This window comes from Balaenoptera musculus, chromosome X (genome assembly GCF_009873245.2).
Source record: "Balaenoptera musculus isolate JJ_BM4_2016_0621 chromosome X, mBalMus1.pri.v3, whole genome shotgun sequence".
Lineage (NCBI taxonomy): Eukaryota > Metazoa > Chordata > Mammalia > Artiodactyla > Balaenopteridae > Balaenoptera > Balaenoptera musculus.
Window position 1 is genome coordinate 97,304,862 of NC_045806.1, and position 21,213 is coordinate 97,326,074.

Sequence of the window (21,213 nt, forward strand, 5' to 3'; positions counted from 1 at the left end):
TTTTCATTTAATTATTTTCGTTTTCTCAACATTTGTTTCCAGTATTTTCCACTGGGATAGCAGAAGCCTTGGCTCTCATTTTTTCCTACCTCATAATGTTTCTGTTTTAATTTAAAATGCTGCAATGCTGTATAAGTTCATTCTAAAGAAGAATAAATAAAACTTTTCAGAACACTTAGGAAGTAAATATTTTACCAAGGAGAAAATGTCTTTTACACTCTGGGACTTTAATCTTGTTATGGAAGCTAAAGATCATTTGAATGATGCCTTGTCATAAAGATAAATTCATGTAATGTAGATCTTCTCAGATTGTCTTTAGTCCTGCAAACGCTTTTTTCTCTCCTAAGCAATAGCCGCTCAGGTTTTTTTTCCAAATAGGAATTCAGCACTTTTGAAATAAAATAATGGGGTTTCATAAATGACTAGGAAGAGTGTGGGTATATTCCTTTGAGGCTGCCCACCAAACTAAGACAAAAATTTTTGGTTATGGTGATTGTAGCTGTACCAGATTTTCTCATCTCAGGAAGTTGAGTTATTTCAAATTACTTGATATTCTCTAGTATATAAAACCCACATCAGGATGATGCCGCAAAAAGCATGGTGGTTTCTTTTAATTTACTTTTAGTATTCAATAAGACGGCACCAGTGCATATTTGTTTAATTATGGCTTAAAAAATTAAAACTACAGCCCAACCAAAAAAAAAAATAAACCAGTGCTCTTTCACTGTGCCATCTGGTTAATTATTGATGGAATATTAGAAATGAAGGTCTCAGGATAGTCTGAAAACCATGTTTTGACTGTGTGGAAGATAGGAGCACAGATTGGGGGTGTGCGAGAATGCGCTCATGTGGGTGTGTGTATTTTTTAAGTGGGGAAGTGGCAGCAGGTGGAAAATGATGGCCAAACTGCTGGAAATTTTGAGTTGGAAAACAATTGATAGACAGCATTTTTGATTGCCTGGTCTCAGACCTCTAACCTTGTCCAGCCTTCAACTGTAATTGACCTCCACCTTTGGGGATCCACTATTAGGATGAACTCTTTGGTAGCGACCTCTATTCTATCCTTAGCTGGGACTCATTAAACTGCCTCTTATATGTATTCGCTGGAATGAGCTACCTCAAAAGGTATAAGCTGTGAAAGGCAAAACCCGTGTTTAAGCATCTGGAGATGTTTAGCAGCTGCCTTTTCTAAAGTTTTAATACCTAATGAAAGCTCGACTTTATTGCTTAGATCTGAGGGTGGAATATAATCTAAATTCTTCTGCACAAGTCTTTTGGCTGAGTCTTTTAAATTAATATTTTGTGTGCTTTCATAGGCAATCAGGATCGTGTGTGTGTGTGTGTTTAAATCCATTATTGTTAAATATATAGATTCCTTTTGTCATTTTTTTAGTGCAAAAAATTTGTGGAATATATTGGTTAAACTAAATGGAACTTTTAAACACAGCTTTTCTGAAAGGATGTGCATCTGCACTTGATTGGTTTTCTTCTTTAAGTCCTAATGAGTACTGTCCATAGTGGGTTTGTAAAGAGGTTGCATATGTGTTGCAGATGAGGACACACATACGTGACCTGTTTATAAAGAAAGACACTAGATTTAACAGATTCAAGGATGAATAAAGCAACACACAGTTACACACAAAACCCAGGGGTCAAGGGAAATCCCGGTCTTTCTCACTGTCAGATTTATAAGACAAAGTAGCACCCCCAAAAGATGCATTTGAAGTGATAGATTGTACCACATACCACCTGGACATGGTCAGTGTAAAACAGCAGCTAAAATCAAAACCACTTGAATTCTGGCTCAGCTTTCTCCAGACAAGTACTTAAAATAGCTTAAATAACAGGATGCAAGGGGAGGGAAAACATTTCCTTTTAAGGATATGCATTCTTGGTGTGATTCAAACTTCTGCAGGAACATGGCTGTATAATAAGTTTATTTACTTTAAGGTTACTTGGGGGGAGGGTTTTGGGAGAGTTAACTGGCATCTAAAATAATACTTGGTAAGAGAGCATAATGAGGTTTCTTTCAAAACAATGCAGATGTGGACCTACATGTGTCATCATAGAGACAGACAGACAGAGAGGATCTGTTGTTAAAAACATTTGGTTCCTTTCTGATGAATTCAGCAGCCAGTTTGAAAGATACTGAGACACTGGCATCTCTGGTACAGCACTGGGAGTGTCTTAGTGATTTTTTTTTCAAGTATAGCTATCTTTCTTTAAAAATAGAACACTTGATCCATTTCTTGAAGTTCAGCTCTGGACTCCATGCGGGAACTTTGTTCATTGGGTAGGTGGAGTTTCTTCTTTTTGCCTGCAGCCCGTCAGTGTCTGCCCACACTGACCATATTTTCTGAACCGGACAGTTGAGACCTGTGTTTGCAGAAACATTGAGAATGCTGTAGATAATACAGGCTGTATGATAATATCTACTTTATCGGGTGGTCGAAAATATGATGCTGGAACAGAAGAGTCTTCGAAATGCAGAACCTGTTCCACCCCACACCAATCTGTAGTTAACAAGGAAGGGGCAAATGAGCCAGAAGGGGCAAATGAGCCAGAAAGGGCCTTCAGAATACTGGCAGCTTTAATGAGAAAATAAAGGACTGCCATCATGCCAGGAGGTTGTGATTTCCAGCTGTTAAAACTGCTTTCAATCTAGAGCTGTGTTTTGGGGTCCATTTGTTATTAAATTCTCATGTTTATGTCAAAACTCAGAATAGGAAAAGTTCACCATCAAACATAGTCTCGAGCTCCTGGTTAATAACGTCACTGAAGAGGGGGAAGCTTTCTAAAATGCCTTTGTGCTGTCACATATTCTAGCCTTCCGAAGCGCAGCACATTAGATCTCTGATATTGTTTAAGGGTGTGTGTGTGTGTGTGTGTGTGTGTGTGTGTGTGTGTGTGTGTGTGTGTGTGTGTGTGTTTTGGCTGGGGATTGGAAATAAAATTAGCATAAAACTCTTTTAAAATAATTGCACCCTGTTTTGTCTTTCAAGTACTTTAGCAGCTGGGAGATTTTCCAAAATTAATTGCAAGCTGCCTTTTTAGGCTCCCTCTGCCTTACTGAAATTAAAATTGTTTTCTTCAAAAGGTATGATTTAGGGACTCTAAGAAAACCTTGCAGTAATTTACTAGTACTAACACTAAAATGCCTTTGATCTCGGGAGGTATTACACGCCAGATCTGCTGTTAAAAATATGGAGAAACAGAGTAGATAAAACTTTACAAATATGTAAAAGTAGATGACACATGGTCAATGATTCTTTTCCCATATCAGGAAAGATACAGGAAAGAGATTCAAAGTGACTCCAAATTTTTATAAGTATTTTGAAGCCACAGTTTCAAGTAAGAGCCACAGATTCTGTCTGATTAATTCTGTATCTTTGGTGTCTAGCGCTGTGCCTGCCACAGAGTAGGTACTCAGTTTGCTCTGGAGGTTGACTCCTGCTATACAAATGCACAGGTATTTCTTAATAAAGTCAAAGCAGGTTTCTACATTTAGAACGAGAGAGAGGTCCTGACCTGACAGCCATCACTGGTAGTCTGCTTGGAGACTCCTTGGTGGGTGTGTTCACTTAGAAAACCAAATTACAGATGTGAAGGCTGCTGGGTGGGGACAGAATTAGAACAAAGGGAATGAGATTGAATGTTATTTAAGAGATATTTCTGTCCTCAGGGTTTCCTGATGAATTGCCATTCAGTTTTTCAGTGCTATTTCTGCATTTTTTGGTCATTGTTGTTTGCTTAGTTCTGTTTTTTAAATGCTCATTAGATTAGAGCATTCTTTTCCTGGTTTAATACTTGAGGATCCTAATAAGAACCTACTGTATGGCACAGGGAACTCTACTCAATACTCTGTAATGAGTACTGTGACCTATATGGGAACAGAATCTAAAAAAGGATGGATATATGTATATGTATAACTGATTCACTTTGCTGTACAGCAGAAACTAATACATCATTGTAAAGCAACTGTACTCCAATAAAAATTAACTAAAAAATACTTGAGGATCAATGATTCTACAAAAATTATTTTTCCCTCTGCTTATTCTATGCAAGGTACTGTGCTACATATTGGGGTGGGAGATAAAAAGGTTTAGAAGAATCTTCATCAAGAGATTTACAGTCTCATAAGATTGTCAGGTAATGACAAATTCTTATTCCTCCAACCGCCCTTTAAAACGTTCCTGTCCATTACTAAAAGCATCTGTTACTACTACACTTACTTCAAAATGGTATTTCCACATATGGTTATTTTATGTTAGTTATATTTTAGGGTGGCTACTTCCTGGCATCTTTTAATCACATCAGTGAGCTTCTAATTAATGCTCAAGAGAGGTTATTTCAGAGAGGGTGCACACAAGTGGTAGTTCCCCCATTGCCTGTACCTCTCTTCTACCTAAAGCAAAGAAACTGCCAGATAGACTAGACTCTCAGGGCCTTTATTAGTTTCATGTAGCCCTGAATTCATTATAGTTCTCCAATATTTATTTTTAAACATCTCTACCTTCCACTTCTGTTGTATCCCTGAGAATACAAAAAGAACAACACTCTAGCTCTAAACTGGAGTAAATAACATGCTTAAATTTTGCTCAGATATGTCATTTCAGAAGTCAGAGAAAAGTAGAATACATTTAAAAATATCTTTCTATCAGAAATTGCTGGCGTGGAAACAGTTTTTTTTTTAAATTTAATTTTCTTCTTGGTAACTCATTTTTTTTAACATCTTTATTGGAGTATAATTGCTTTACAATGGTGTGTTAGTTTCTGCTTTATAACAAAGTGAATCAGCTATACATATATCCCCATATCTCCTCCCTCTTGCGTCTCCCTCCCACCCTCCCTATGCCACCCCTCTAGGTGGTCGCAAAGCACCGAGCTGATCTCCCTGTGCTATGCGGCTGCTTCCCACTAGCTATCTATTTTACGTTTGGTAGTGTATATACGTCCATACCACTCTCTCACTTCGTCCCAGCTTACTCTTCCCCCTCCCCGTGTCCTCAAATCCATTCTCTACGTCTGCGTCTTTATTCCTGTCCTGCCCCTAGGTTCTTCAGAACCATTTCTTTTTTTTAGATTCCATGTATATGTGTTAGCATACAAGACTTGTTTTTCTCTTTCTGACTTACTTCACTCAGTATGACAGTCTCTACGTCCATCCACCTCACTACAAATAACTCAATTTCGTTTCTTTTTATGGCTGAGTAATATTCCATTGTATATATGTGCCACATCTTCTTTATCCATTCATCTGTCGATGGACACTTAGGTTGCTTCCATGTCCTGGCTGTTGTAAATAGAGCTGCAGTGAACATTTTGGTACATGACTCTTTGAATTATGGTTTTCTCAGGGTATATGCCCAGTAGTGGGATTGCTGGGTCGTATGGTAGTTCTATTTTTAGTTTTTTAAGGAACCTCCATACTGTTCTCCATAGTGGCTGTATCAATTTACATTCCCACCAAGAGTGCAAGAGGGTTCCCTTTTCTCCACATCCTCTCCAACATTTATTGTTTGTAGAGTTTTTGATGATGGCCATTCTGACTGGTGTGAGGTGATACCTCATTGTGGTTTTGATTTGCATTTCCCTAATGGTTAATGATGTTGAGCATTCCTTCATGTGTTTGTTGGCAATCTGTATATCTTCCTTGGAGAAATGTCTATTTAGGTCTTCTGCCCATTTTTGGATTGGGTTGTTTGTTTTTTTGATATGGAGCTGCATGAGTTGCTTGGAAATTTTGGAGATTAATCCTTTGTCAGTTGCTTCATTTGCAAATATTTTCTCACATTCTGTGGGTTGTCTTTTCGTCTTGTTTATGGTTTCCTTTGCTGTGCAAAAGCTTTTAAGTTTCATTAGGTCCCGTTGATTTATTTTTGTTTTTATTTCCATTTCTCTAGGAGGTGGGTCAAAAAGGATCTTGCTGTGATTTATGTCATAGAGTGTTCTGCCTATATTTTCCTCTAAGAGTTTGATAGTGTCTGGCTTTACATTTAGGTCTTTAATCCATTTTGAGTTTATTTTTGTGTGTGGTGTTAGGGAGTGTCTAATTTCATTCTTTTACATGTACCTGTCCAGTTTTCCCAGCACCACTTATTGAAGAGGCTGTCTTTTCTCCATTGTATATTCTTGCCTCCTTCCTCAAAGATAAGATGACCATATGTGCATGGGTTTATCTCTGAGCTTTCTGTCCTGTTCCATTGATCTATATTTCTGTTTTTGTGCCAGTACCATACTGTCTTGATTACTGTAGCTTTGTAGTACAGTCCAAAGTCCGGAAGCCTGATTCCTCCAGCTCCGTTTTTCTTTCTCAAGATTACTGTGGCTATTTGGGGTCTTTTGTGTTTCCATACAAATTGTGCGATTTTTTCTTCTAGTTCTGTAAAAAATGCCATTGGTAGTTTGATAGGGATTGCATAGAATCTGTAGATTGTTTTGGGTAGTATAGTCATTTTCACAATGTTGGTTCTTCCAATCCAAGAACATGGTGTATCTCTCCATCTGTTTGTATCATCTTTAATTTCTTTCATCAGTGTCTTATAGTTTTCTACATACAGGTCTTTTGTCTCCTTAGGTAGGTTTATTCCTAGGTATTTTATTCTTTTTGTTGCAATGGTATATGGCAGTGTTTCCTTAATTTCTCTTTCAGATTTTTCATCATTAGGGTATAGGAATGCAAGAGATTTCTGTGCCTTAATTTTGTATCCTGCTACTTTACCAAATTCATTGATTTGCTCTAGTAGTTTTCTGGTAGCATCTTTAGGATTCTCTATGTATACTATCATGTCATCTACAAACAGTGACAGCTTTACTTCTTCTTTTCCAATTTGGATTCCCTTTATTTCTTTTTCTTCTCTGATTGCTGTGGCTAAAACTTCCAAAACTATGTTGAATAATAATGGTGAGAGTGGGCAACCTTGTCTTGTTCCTGATCTTAGTGGAAATGGTTTCAGTTTTTCACCACTGAGAACGATGTTGGCTGTGGGTTTGTCATATATGGCCTTTATTATGTTGAGGAAAGTTCCCTCTATGCCTACTTTCTGGAGGGTTTTTATCATAAATGGGTGTTGAATTTTGTCTAAAACTTTCTCTGCATCTATTGAGATGATCATATGGTTTTTCTCCTTCAATTTGTTAATATGCTGTATCACATTGATTGATTTGCATATATTGAAGAATCCTTGCATTCCTGGGATAAAACCCACTTGATCATGGTGTATGATCCTTTTAATGTGCTGTTGGATTCTGTTTGCTAGTATTTTGTTGAGGATTTTTGCATCTGTGTTCAACAGTGATATTGGCCTGTAGTTTTCTTTCTTTGTGACATCTTTGTCTGGTTTTGGTATCAGACTGATGGTGGCCTCGTAGAATGAGTTTGGGAGTGTTCCTCCCTCTGCTATGTTTTGGGCCAGTTTGAGAAGAATAGGTGTTAGCTCTTCTCTAAATGTTTGATAGAATTCTCCTGTGAAGCCGTCTGGTCCTGGGCTTTTGTTTGTTGGAAGATTTTTAATCACAGTCTCAGTTTCAGTGCTTGTGATTGGACTGTTCATATTTTCTATTTCTTTCTGGTTCAGTCTCAGAAGGTTGTGCTTTTCTAAGAATTTGTCCATTTCTTCCAGGTTGTCCATTTTATTGGCATAGAGTTGCTTGTAGTAATCTCTCATGATCCTTTGTATTTCTGCAGTGTCAGTTGTTACTTCTCCTTTTCATATCTAATTCTGTTGATTTGAGTCTTCTCCCTTTTTTTCTTGATGAGTCTGGCTAATGGTTTATCAATTTTGTTTATCTTCTCAAAGAACCAGCTTTTAGTTTTATTGATATTTGCTATTGTTTCCTTCATTTCTTTTTCATTTATTTCTGATCTGATCTTTATGATTTCATTCCTTCTGCTAACTTTCGTATTTTTTGTTCTTCTTTCTCTAATGGCTTTAGCTGTAAGGTTAGGTTGTTTATTTGAGATGTTTTTTGTTTCGAGGTAGGATTGTATTGCTATAACCTTCCCTCGTAGAACTGCTTTTGCTGCATCTCATAGGTTTTGGGTCGTCGTGTTTTCATTGTCATTTGTTTCTAGGTATTTTTTGATTTCCTCTTTGATTTCTTCAGTGATCTCTTGGTTATTAAGTAGTGTATTGTTTAGCTTCCATGTGTTTGTATTTTTTACAGATTTTTTCCTGCAATTGATATCTAGTCTCATAGCATTGTGGTTGGAAAAGATGCTTGATACGATTTCAGTTTTCTTAAATTTACCAAGACTTGATTTGTGACCCAAGTTATGATCTATCCTGGAGAATGTTCCCTGAGCACTTGAGAAGAAGGTGTATTCTGTTGTTTTTGGATGGAATGTCCTAAAAATATCAATTAAGTCCATCTTGTTTAATGTACCATTTAAAGCTTGTGTTTCCTTATTTATTTTCATTTTGGATGATCTGTCCATTGGTGAAAGTGGGGTATTAAAATCCCCCACTATGATTGTGTTAATGTCAATTTCCCCTTTTATGGATGTTAGTATTTGCCTTATGTATTGAGGTGCTTCTATGTTGGGTGCATAAATATTTACAATTGTTATATCTTCTTCTTGGATTGATCCCTTGATCATTATGTAGTGTCCTTCTTTGTCTCTTGTAATAGTCTTTATTTTAAAGTCTATTTGTCTGATATGAGAATTGCTGCTCCAGCTTCCTTTTGATTTCCATTTGCATGGAATATCTTTTTCCATCCCCTCACTTTCAGTCTGTATGTGTCCCTAGGTCTGAAGTGGGTCTCTTGTAGACAGCATATATATGCGTCTTGTTTTTGTATCCAATCGGCCAGTCTATGTCTTTTGATTGGAGCATTTAATCCATTTACATTTAAGGTAATTATCAATACATATGTTCCTATTACCATTTTCTTAATTGTTTTGGGTTTGTTATTGTAGGTCTTTTCCTTCTCCTGTGTTTCCTGCCTAGAGAAGTTCCTTTAGCATTTGTTGTAAAGCTGGTTTGGTGGTGCTGAATTCTCTTAGTTTTTGCTTGTCTGTAAAGGTTTTAATTTCTCCATCAAATCTGAATGAGATCCTTGATGCGTAGAGTAATCTTGGTTGTAGGTTTTTCCCTTTCATCACTTTAAATATGTCCTGCCACTCCCTTCTGGCTTGCAGAGTTTCTGCTGAAAGATCAGCTGTTAACCTTATGGGGGATTCCCTTGTATGTTATTTGTTGTTTTTCCCTTGCTGCTTTGAATATTTTTTCTTTGTATTGAATTTTTCATAGTTTAATTAATACTTGTCTTGGCGTGTTTCTCCTTGGATTTATCCTGTATGGGACTCTCTGTGCTTCCTGGACTTGATTAACTATTTCCTTTCCCATATTAGGGAAGTTTTCAATATAATCTCTTCAAATATTTTCTCAGTCCCTTTCTTTTTCTCTTCTTCTTCTGGGACCCCTATAATTCGAATGTTGGTGCATTTAATGTTGTCCCAGAGGTCTCTGAGACTGTCCTCTATTCTTTTCATTCTTTTTTCTTTATTCTGCTCTGCAGTAGTTATTTTCACTATTTTATCTTCCAGGTTACTTATCCGTTCTTCTGCCTCAGTTATTCTGCTATTGATTCCTTCTAGAGAATTTTTCATTTCACTTATTGTGCTGGTCATCATTATTTGTTTGCTCTTTAGTTCTTCTAGGTCCTTGTTAAACATTTCTTGTATTTTCTCCATTCTATTTCCAAGATTTTGGATCATCTTTACTATCATTACTCTGAATTCTTTTTCAGTAGACTGCCTACTTCCTCTTCATTAGTTTGGTCTGGTGGGTTTTTACCTTGCTCCTTCATCTGCTGTGTGTTTCTCTGTCTTCTCGTTTTGCTTAACTTACTGTTTGGGGTCTCCTTTTCGCAGGCTGCAGGTTTGTAGTTCCCATTGTTTTTGGTGTCTGTCCCCAGTGGCTAAGGTTGGTTCAGTGGGTTGTGTAGGCTTCCTGGTGGAGGGGACTAGTGCCTGTGTTCTGGTGGATGAGGCTGGATCTTGTCTTTTTGGTGGGCAGGACCGCATTTGCTGGTGTGTTTTGGGGTGTCTGTGACCTTATTATGATTTTAGGTAGCCTCTCTGCTAATGGGTGAGGTTGTGTTCCTGCCTTGCTAGTTGTTTGGCATAGGGTGTCCAGCACTGTAGCTTACTGGTCGTTGAGTGGAGCTGGGTCTTAGCATTGATATGGAGATCTCTGGGAGGGCTTTCGCCTTTTGATATTATGTGGAGCCAGGAGGTCTCTGGTGGACCAATGTCCTGAACTCGGCTCTCCCACCTCAGAGGCATAGGCCTGACACCTGGTCGGAGCACCAAGACCCTGTCAGCCACACAGCTCAGAAAAAAAGGGAGAAAAAAAGAAAGAAAGAAAAAAATAAAATAAAGTTATTAAAATAAAAATAAAAAATAATTATTAAAAAATTTTAAAAATTAAAAAGTAATAAAAAAAGAAAAAAAAGGAAAGAAAGAAGAGAGCACCCAAACCAAAAAACAAATCCACCAATGATAACAAGTGCTAAAAGCTATACTTAAAAAAAAAAAACAATACGGACATACAGTACCCTAGGACAAATGGTAAAAGCAAAGCTATACAGACAAAATCACACAAAGAAGCATACACATACACACTCACAAAAAGAGAAAATATAAACACACACACATATATATATATATGTAAAGGAAGAGAGCAACCAAATCAGTAAATAAATATATATATTTCACTGCTCTCAAAGTCCACTGACTCAATTTTGGGATGATTCGTTGTCTATTCATGTATGCCGCAGATGCAGGGTACATCAGGTTGACTGTGGAGATTTAATCCACTGCTCCTGAGGCTGCTGGGAGAGATTTCCCTTTCTCTTCTTTGTTCGCACAGCTCCTGAGGTTCAGCTTTGGATTTGGCCCTGCCTCTGCGTGTAGGTGGCCTGAGGGCATCTGTTCTTCGCTCAGACAGGACGGGGTTAAAGTAGCAACTGATTAGGGGGCTCTGGTTCACTCAGGCCGGGGGGAGGGAGGGGCACGGATGCGGGGCGAGCCTGCGGCGGCAGAGGCCAGCGTGACGTTGCAACAGCCTGAAGCACGCGGTGTGTTCTCCCGGGGAAGTTGTTCCTGGATCACGGGACCCTGGCAGTGGCGGGCTGCACAGGCTCCCGGGAGGGGAGGTGTGGAGAGTGACCTGTGCTTGTTCATAGGCTTCTTGGTGGCTGCAGGAGCAGCCTTAGCGTCTCATGCCCATCTCTGGGGTCCACGCTGATAGCTGCGGCTCGCACCCGTCTCTGGAGCTCATTTTGGTGGCACTCTGTATCCCCTCTCCTCGTGCACCCTGACACAATGGTCTCTTGCCTCTTAGGCAGGTCCAGACTTTTTCCCGGACTCCCTCCCGGCTAGCTGTGGTGCACTAGCCCCCTTCAGGCTGTGTTCACGCAGCCAACCCCAGTCCTCTCCCTGGGATCTGACCTCCGAAGCCCGAGCCTCAGCTCCCAGCCCCCGCCCGCCCGGGCGGGTGAGCAGACAGGCCTCTCAGGCTGGTGAGTGCTGGTCGGCACTGATCCTCTGTGCGGGAATCTCTCTGCTTTGCCCTCCACACTCCTGTTGCTGCGCTCTCCTCCGTGGCTCCAAAGCTCCCCCACTCCCATCCCTGCCAGTGAGGGGGCTTCCTAGTGTGCAGAAATTTTTCCTCCTTCACAGCTCCCTCCCCGTGGTGCAGGTCCCGTCCCTATTCTCTTGTCTCTGTTTTTTATGTTTTCTTTTGCCCTACCCAGGTACGTGGGGAGTTTCTTGCCTTTTGGGAAGTCTGAGGTCTTCTGCCAGCGTTCAGTAGGTGTTCTGTAGGAGTTGTTCCACATGTAGATGTATTTCTGATGTATTTGTGGGGAGGAAGGTGATCTCCATGGCTTACTCTTCTGCCATCTTGTAGGTCTCTCAGAAAGAGTTTTGATAGTTGCAAGGAATAAGCTATCTCCTTTTCTAAAGATATCATAAAATGAAGGAATATAGTATTTAGATACTGAGGTATAGTAGTGATCAGAATGTTATTGCTCTGTATTTTTCTTGTGTATGATGGTTTTTATCTCCAGTTTTTTGAGCTAAAAGGGGACCTTAGAGATCATTTGATCTAAAGCCCTCCTTTTACAGATGAGAAAACTAAGATCTGGAGAGATGACTTGGGCAAATTAGTAGCCAAGATGAAATTAGATCTGGTGTCCTATTAATCTCTCTTGTGTCCCTTCATCTATGCTGTGTATCTTTCACTTTGTCACACTTAACTCTGTAGTACTGAGCTCTTTTTTAACTTTTTAAAGAAAATGGGAGAAATAGACTGGTATATGCATAGGAGAAGGTGTATTGAAACCCAAGAATTTCACTCATCAAAAATTGCTAAAATCCTGCCACAGTGCCACGTGGATTACTTTGTTCTTTTTAGCAGCTGCAGATGTTGTTGCTGGATTGATTTCTGCATATAAACACTTTACTAATCAAGTGTTTGATGTATGGCCTTTTATAAGTTCAAAGCAAAAAAACTTGAAGATGTGCCCTAGGGGAATCAAGTGCTTTACCTCAAAGAAAATATTAGTGGTTTTCAGAAGTGTTGGGTAGTTTGGTGATGATGCTTTAAAAGTATAGATATTTTAATTGATAGATTAAAAATATGGTAATCTATGTTTAAGAATATTTGACTCTAAAATCATATACTTCATTAAAAGTAAACATAACAATATCATCAGCTTTCAATGTATTGGTTTCATACAGGGGATTTAATATTTTGAATAAGAGCTTTTATGATCAGTTCCCTGACCTCATCTCTCATTTTCTCCTTTGCTCACTCTGCTGAAGTCATACTGGATCTTTGCTGTCCCCAAAACACACCAGACACTCTTCCACATCAGAGACTTGGCATTTGCTGTTTGCTCTACCTAAAATTTCCCCCCCCGATAGCCATATGATGTGCTTTCTTACCTCACATAAGTCTTCATTCAAATATAACCTCATCAAAGTGGCTGTCCTTGAGCATTCTGTGTAAATAGCACCCCCACCACCACCCACATCCCCACCTGTCACTATAATGCAGGGTTCCTCAACTTCAACGTTGACGTATTGGGCCGCACAGTTCTGTGGAAGGGGGGTCATATGCATTGTAGGATATTTAGCTGCATCCCTGGCATCTATGTACTGGATGCGAGGAGCATCTTCCCCACCCCCAGCTGTGTGTGCTAATCAAAAATGTCTCCAGACATTTCTGAATATTCCCTGGGGGGCAAAATAGCCCCTAGTCTAACCCCTAACCCCTCTTTATTTTTCTTCATAGCACTTACGCCATATTACATTATGTTTATAATCATACCTTATGTTATATGTTATTTGCTTATTAGTTGTCATTAGAATGTGAGCTTTTGTACAGCAAGACTTTCTTTCATTGATTGCAGTATCCCCAATCCCAGGAACAGTATCTGGTACAGTTTTTGGTTTTTTTTTTTTAAATAATTTTGCTTGTGGCCTTTTTTTTTCAAGTTTATTTATTTTATTTATTTATTTTTGGCTGTGTTGGGTCTTCGTTTCTGTGCGAGGACTTTCTCTAGTTGCGGCAAGCGGGGGCCACTCTTCATCACGGTGTGCGGGCCTCTCACTATCGCGGCCTCTCTTGTTGTGGAGCACAGGCTCCAGACGTGCAGGCTCAGTAGTTGTGGCTCACAGGCCTAGTTGCTCTGCGGCATGTGGGATCTTCCCAGACCGGGGCTCAAACCCGTGTCCCCTGCATTGGCAGGCAGATTCTCAACCACTGCGCCACCAGGGAAGCCCTCTGGTACAGTTTTTAAGCAGTAATATATCAAATAGATTAACTTCATAGTACATTTTCTTGAATGGTGTTGTGGTCATCTTGAGTCATTTCTCTATTCAGATTGCTTCCCTTTATTATAATTAAATTTATATATGAAAATCAGTGGAGGACCTAAGGAATAAAAAGCATTTTTGAACAATAAGTATTTGAAATTGCTGTTGAAAGTCCAACTTTCTTTACTAAAAAAATATACCCAAGTGATTATAACCCTCAGGACATTAGCCCTCTTTTCCAATAAATTAACTTTTCGTCATTGATCAGGTTTTTTTCCCATTTTTAACAGTTTCAGAATAAGCCTCATTAGCACTTAGATACAGTGTTAAGTTATGAAAGCACAAAAATTTAGAAGTTATTTATACATTTGCATTACTCATGACTGCATTTATTTTTATGAACTCTATATTTGTTTTGGCTTAACGTTTATTTACATTAACTCTTGAAAAAATTGGCACTGAAGATGGTATTGTAATTTCAGGTGTGCTGTGTAATATAATCAGCATTAATTCATAAACTGTTCTATTAGACTAAGGGGAGAATAAGGGGCATAAAACTTCTAAATAGCTACAGTAGAAATTGTTTTATACCATGGCAGTGTTTTATTGGTGTATAATCTATTAATTCTTTAATTTTTAAAGTCCTGTCAGCTTTATGATTTAATAATAATTTTGTTAAACAACTATGCTTTCTTAATATTAGGGATGCTATTTTTAAGTAAAGCTACTTATACACTGTTTAGAACATAAAAAACATGATGTAAACCATGCCCTTTTCAGTTAAAATTTGCATTTCCCTTTCAAACAGCCTTAGGTACCAAACAATAAGAAAGAAAAACATTGTATTTAGGTGAGCTTATGAACTGAGCCTAAAATGAAGAAAAATACTCTAATAGGTTAATTTGTTTCCATTTTTGCTTGGTCTCCCTTTTTACAAAGATCTCAAGAGCAATGGATTCATCTGTGACTATGAACTTCATGAGCTTTTCAAGGAAGCTAATATGCCATTACCGGGATATAAAGTGAGAGAAATTATTCAAAAACTCATGCTGGATGGTGACAGGTATAAAGATGGGAAGATAAGTTTTGACGAATTTGTTTATGTAAGTATGTGAAAACCTACCATTATTAGAAGTGATGATTGCTCCTTTGTCTTGTGGGGTCTTTTAGTAGTAAGTCCTATTAAGTTCCTAAATATATCATAGTAGTACTGTTATAACTAATAAAATTTCTCTCATCCCACCCACTACATTTAGTTCATTCTTTTAGCCATTAGAATATCTTAACAAAAGAATCAAGAAAAGAACACTGACAGAATCAAAGATATAACGCTGTGCTCACTGTGTAAGGTGAACAGTCTCCTTTGGGGGCATCAATAAAGGGCATTTTTCAAGGTGTGGAATGACATCCTCGAAGTGCTTTTTCTATCGGGAACAGTGTACTCCCAAATTTTAATGATACACCCTGACTCACAGTCTTGGACGCTTCCTGAGTTGAACTTTCTGATAAAAAGATGTTTGCTACTCTTGTGGTAGTAGTATTTAACTGTACCATTTTCCCTAGGATGATGATTTTGATAATTAAAAGTTAGAAGCACATCTTTTCGGTCCATTGGAAGAGGCACTTAAAATTCTTCTTGCTTCTCTAGTATCATCAAATACTCTTCAAGGTTAGGGGCTGATTTCTTAATTCTTCTACCCCCAAGCACCTAGTGTTCCATACTCAGTGCTTAGAGAGTGTATGTGTGGTACTCACTATTGAAGCCTAATGCTTTTAGCTGCTAGCTAGCAGGGTCAAGATTTTTCTAGACATATGGCATTTTCCATCCATATTCATTAACAAAGTATTTGAGATATATATTAAAGAATAGCTGTTGCCTCTCCCCTCAATTAAGAACACTTAAGATTTTATTGTTTTTATTTATTATTCATTTAAGGCTGAGTTTGACTAGATCAAATTTGGCATTCCTTACATATATTGCAGATAGGTAATTAGTGCCTAATACTTATCACAAACTTCCTAGCGCTCCTATCCTTTTCCACGGTTTGTTTTTGCCCCAAGACACCTGAAATGATAGCATATACTCCCATCAGTAACCATAGCTCAGTAAAGGAGGTGAAATTCTGATATGTTTTTTCCGATTAGAATTGACCCCTTTAGAACACCTTGAGAGTTCCAGAAGCAAATTGACTAAGTAATGGTGTCTACTCAACTGATAGCATTTGCCTGGGGGTGGGGCGGGGCAGGGCGTGGCTGGGAGGAGGGGAGTGTTACTTTTTTTAAAATGTAGACATATTTCATAACTATAATGCTATAGTTCTTGCCATCTTCTCTTGAAATACTGATCTCCTCCCCACCATTTTTTGTCTCCAGTTATTGCCAAAGCCTTTTGTTTCGAATTCTATGTTCAATAGTAAGTTGCAATTGACTTGCAGTATGAGCGCTTGCATGTCCTCTGATGTATAACTTGCCTCCCTTGTAACTGCATGTTTAATTGTGAGTTTAAAGCAGCTTACAGTGGTAGATAACTATGATCACTTATTTTTGATATAATTTTCTGCTCAGAATTTTTTAATCTACTAGGAAGAACAGACTTAAATAATCAAGATTTGCAGTGTGCCAGTATTTTTAAGGACACAGTTATGAAATTGTCTTTGAGAAAAATCATCTTAGGGAAATATTTAATTTTGTATATTTTGTAACGTTGCTGATTCCACACAGCTGTTTGTGGCTTTTAAGTGAAGGCTGTGATTACCCTAGTATTTTCTTAAAAAGTGAATAACAGGCATAATAATTTTGGCATCACCAGGGATTTTTTTAAAAAATAAAATACTAATGAGGACCTTGTTTGTTAAAATGTATATTTTAGAATTGGAAGAAATCAATATGTTTATACTCCTTCATTTTTCAAATTAAAAAAAAAAGCCTGGGTTCCTGAAAAAGGAAGTGACTTGCCCAACATTACACAGGGGACTAGTGGCTTTTTCCGGTTACCTCCCTTCTATTCAAGAAATTTGAAATCTGAAGGATGGTAAAATAACCCAGCTGAAGTTTCAGAATGATACCACCATGACTGTGCTGAAAGAAAGATGGGTATGTAGCCAACCAAATGTCTGTCCGCTCCCATCTGCCTTGTCATCAATGAAACATCTTACAAATTGTCAGACAAAATATGGGTAGATCCTAGTTATCTGAGAAAGAGGAAGCACATTATTCCTGTCAGGGATTAACATAAGGAAATAGAAATAAACATGTTCTTGCATGTTAGATTTTTGGGTTTTATTTTAAATTGCTACTTAAGAGGTGTTAATTGCAAACCAGGCTACAAACAACATGTTTATATTAATTTTGGAGAATATATATATATGGCAGAAAAGAGCCCCCAAATTATATGTAAACTTCACGTGTTAAAATTAAATATATTAACTGATCTTATTTCTTCTAAGTATTTCAAAACTAAATTACTGGATTTTTATACTTCCGCGGTAATAGTGGGGTTTTTTTACTTCATCTGTAAAAAGACTGGTATGGTGATAAGTTCTTTCAGCAGAGAAATCTGCATTAAACTCTTATTTTCACAGTGAGAACCTTGCTCTTACATAATGGGAATAAGTTATTGACCTGTTTTAGAACTTTTACTAATATTACCGACCTCATAGGATTAAGTAACTTCACATAAGTAAAGTGCTTAGAACCATACCCGGTATATAGCAAATGCTATACAGGTGTTAGTTGTTGGTAGTTATTTCTATTTATTACAAAGGCAGTGTTCTTTTCCTATTATTACTAAGTTTAGGCCTACAACAGATTCCCCGAAAAGTAAAAATTCAAACCTGCTGCTTTGGAAACAAGCCTCAAACACTGGAAGCCAGTCAGTATTTTTTTGCAATTCATTCTAAAATCTTTCCTTCTTAAGTCCTGTGCCTCTGCATTGCTTTGGCTTGGCCACTAGTGCTGATCTAGGAAGGTGATGACACTTTTGAAAGGAATAAGAAACATATACGTTTCATAAAAGAGACTGGAAAAGATGTATAGAACCAGAGTGAACAGTGTACACCAGGAGTTTGTTCACACATGATAAAAGCAAGTCCCTCCTCATGGAGGGAAAACAGCATGAAACAGCAAGCTCATTAGTATCACCACGGGCAGCTTTGAAAAGATTCATTGACAACTCTCCAGCACAGTAGTTGGCCTGGTGCTATCTCTGATTTCAGAGATTCTTGTTAAGCCAAGGCTTATACTCAAATTGCTTTATCATCCACTCGAGTGATTTCTTTACTAAAGTAGAAAATAAAATGCAAATTCTCACGTAGTGAATCAGTTTAACAGATACATAAATCTTCAACTATCACTTATGTTTTAACATTTTTTTAAATCTAAAGAACAGAGGAAAATACTATGAAACTGAAAAGTTGAGCCTGGCTGGAAGAATTTATTTTAAAATATTTAGAAAAGGAAGGTCATGTAACTTTTGTAAGACAATTGAAAATTAACTCATTTAATTGCAACTTTGCATTCAACATGTTATTCCCAAGCATCAAGAGTTTAAGTAGAGCTATGTAAGTAATTGCGTTAGAATATTGTACAGTAGACATTCTTCTTTAAAAGTTATTATTATTTGTATTATTCCTCTTTTCCATGATGTTTACAAAGTTTTTCAGCTGAAATAGTGATCATGGAAACAACCTAATTTTTAGAAGCTAATGATCCTTAAGGCAAAAATAGTCGTGATAAGAAAAATAACCTTGCATATGTCATTCTGAGGGCAGTAGCTTTGAGGCAATCACATTTTGGAGATTTTTGTCGTTCCAGTGATTTATGGTATCTCGGTCAGGAGAAGCACACATTTTATATTTTAATTTACTACACAGTGTTATCTAAATGAAGTAAAGTTCAGAGTGAGGTAGAATAGTAAATATTGTTTTTTCACTGAGCAGATACATATAGTTATCAAAGAGGGAGCTGTGGGAACAAAATGCATCACAGTTAAGATGCTACATTCCCAAGTAACCATTTTGTTGTCTAATCTTGGCTTGGAAGGTAAGGTAAATTAAATGAAATTACAGGTGGAATCAGAGTGTGAGTAAAAATCATTTTAATAATTTGAAATTACCCAGGGTACATGAGTCAGTTCCACACTATTGATACTTAACAGGAGTCAGTATAATGGCCAGAGAGGAGGAAGAGTGATTTCATTGGTTGTGTGTAATATTTAGAGTAGTCAGTGTGTGCGTGTCTATATACATATACAGACATAGACGCGTGCACACACATTCTGAGTCTACCTCTGAAATTACAGGTATAGCACAAAATCACAGCTATGGAAATTGAGTAAGCTTGATTTTGTAAAACTTACTGCTTACTAACTATTTTCCTAAATAAAATTGGGTTTATAAGTCCAAGGAAGACCAGGATTTCAGGACGGTAACAGGAAAAGATGACTTTGTGATGGGGCTACAGCAACTTTCCTACCAGTTAGAAAGAGTCTGTCTCGACAACCCTCAGAATGGGAGAAAATATTTGCAAATGAAGCAACTGACAAAGGATTAATCTCCAAAATTTACAAGCAACTCATGCAGCTCAATAACAAAAAAACAAACAACCCAATCCAAAAATGGGCAGAAGACCTAAATAGACATTTCTCCAAAGAAGATATACAGATTGCCAACAAACACATGAAAGAATGCTCAACATCATTAATCATTAGAGAAATGCAAATAAAACTACAATGAGATATCATCTCACACCGGTCATAATGGCCATCATCAAAAAATCTAGAAACAATAAATGCTGGAGAGGGTGTGGAGAAAAGGGAACCCTCTTGCACTGTTGGTGGGAATGTATATTGATACAGCCACTATGGAGAACAGTATGGAGGTTCCTTAAAAAACTAAAAATAGAACTACCATACGACCCAGCAATCCCACTACTGGGCATATACCCTGAGAAAACCATAATTCAAAAAGAGTCATGTACCACAATGTTCATTGCAGCTCTATTTACAATAGCCAGGACATGGAAGCAACCTAAGTGTCCATCATCGGATGAATGGATAAAGAAGATGTGGCACATATATACAATGGAATATTACTCAGCCATAAAAAGAAACGAAATGGAGTTATTTGTAGTGAGGTGGATGGAGTTAGAGTCTGTCATACAGGGTGAAGTAAGTCAGAAAGAGAAAAACAAATACAGTATGCTAACATATATATGGAATCTAAGGAAAAAAAAAAAGGTCATGAAGAATCTAGGGGCAAGACGGGAATAAAGACACAGACCTACTAGAGAATGGACTTGAGGATATGGGGAGGGGGAGGGGTAAGATGTGACAGGGTGAGAGAGTGGCATGGACATATATACACTACCAAACGTAAAATAGATAGCCAGTGGGAAGCAACCGCATAGCACAGGGAGATCAGCTCTGTGCTTTGTGACCACCTAGAGGGGTGGGATAGGGAGGGAGATGCAAGAGGGAAGAGATATGGTAACATATGTATATGTATAACTGATTCACTTTGTTATAAAGCAGAAACTAACACACTATTGTAAAGCAATTATATTCCAATAAAGATGTTAAAAAAAAAAAAGAGTCTGTCTCAGTTGATTAATTACAAAAAGATGCTCTCCTGGAGAGACTAAATGTAAAACGGCACTCCTCTTTCTGCCTGCCACAGTCTTGCACAAGACACCAGGCCTGCTTAGGGGAGCATGGGCTGGATTTCAGCTTCTACTCATGCCTGCTCTCATAGACACAGCCTGAACTGGTAAATACGGTGACCCTGTTCTATGACCTTCAAACATAGGCTACCCCTCCTGAGGTGTGTTTGTGAGTATGTACTTGTCGGTAATGCTAAAGGCCTTTGGGTTATCTTCTGTTTGCTCAGCAACTTTTCCATTAGGGCCGTAAGTTTCTTTCGATAGGTCTATTGTGTTCTAAACACCTTTTAAAGAAGTTTTTATGAAAATGCTACATCTTGCTCTTGTTTTTCTGGCGGTGGCTAATTTAGCCATGCACATTGGTAGCTCAGGAACAAATTGGAGGTTAGGTAAGTTTCAGTATTTCAGACATGTATGGGCAGACCTTTGGAATGTCCAGTCATTCAGTCAAGCGGTTAGAGTAGGGTATGAAATTTGCTTTGTTACCGCCTGCTTTTGTACAATTAGAATGTACAGGTTAATTTCATTAGCCATGTGCCTTATTGTGAAGAAGCTCGATCACTAAAAAGCCTCTTTTCTGGGTTTATTCTTTTTTTTTTTTTTTTTTTTGTCTGCGTTGGGTCTTAGTTGCTGCGCACAGGCTTTCTCTAGATGCAGCGAGTGGGGGCTACTCTTCGTTGCAGTGCGCGGGCTTCTCATTGCAGTGGCTTCTCTTGTTGCGGAGC

The 21,213-nt window shown here is 38.1% G+C and overlaps 1 protein-coding gene across 5 annotated transcripts in view; it reads left to right on the forward strand.

The window, feature by feature from the left end:
• Positions 1-21,213, forward strand: part of PLS3 (plastin 3) — a 90,348-nt gene that overhangs the window by 47,083 nt on the left and 22,052 nt on the right. For all 5 annotated transcript variants that reach the window (XM_036839848.1, XM_036839851.1, XM_036839852.1 and 2 more), the window contains one exon: positions 14,771-14,934. In XM_036839848.1, the coding sequence (XP_036695743.1) occupies positions 14,771-14,934 (164 nt within the window). The remainder of the gene's footprint in view (positions 1-14,770; positions 14,935-21,213) is intronic.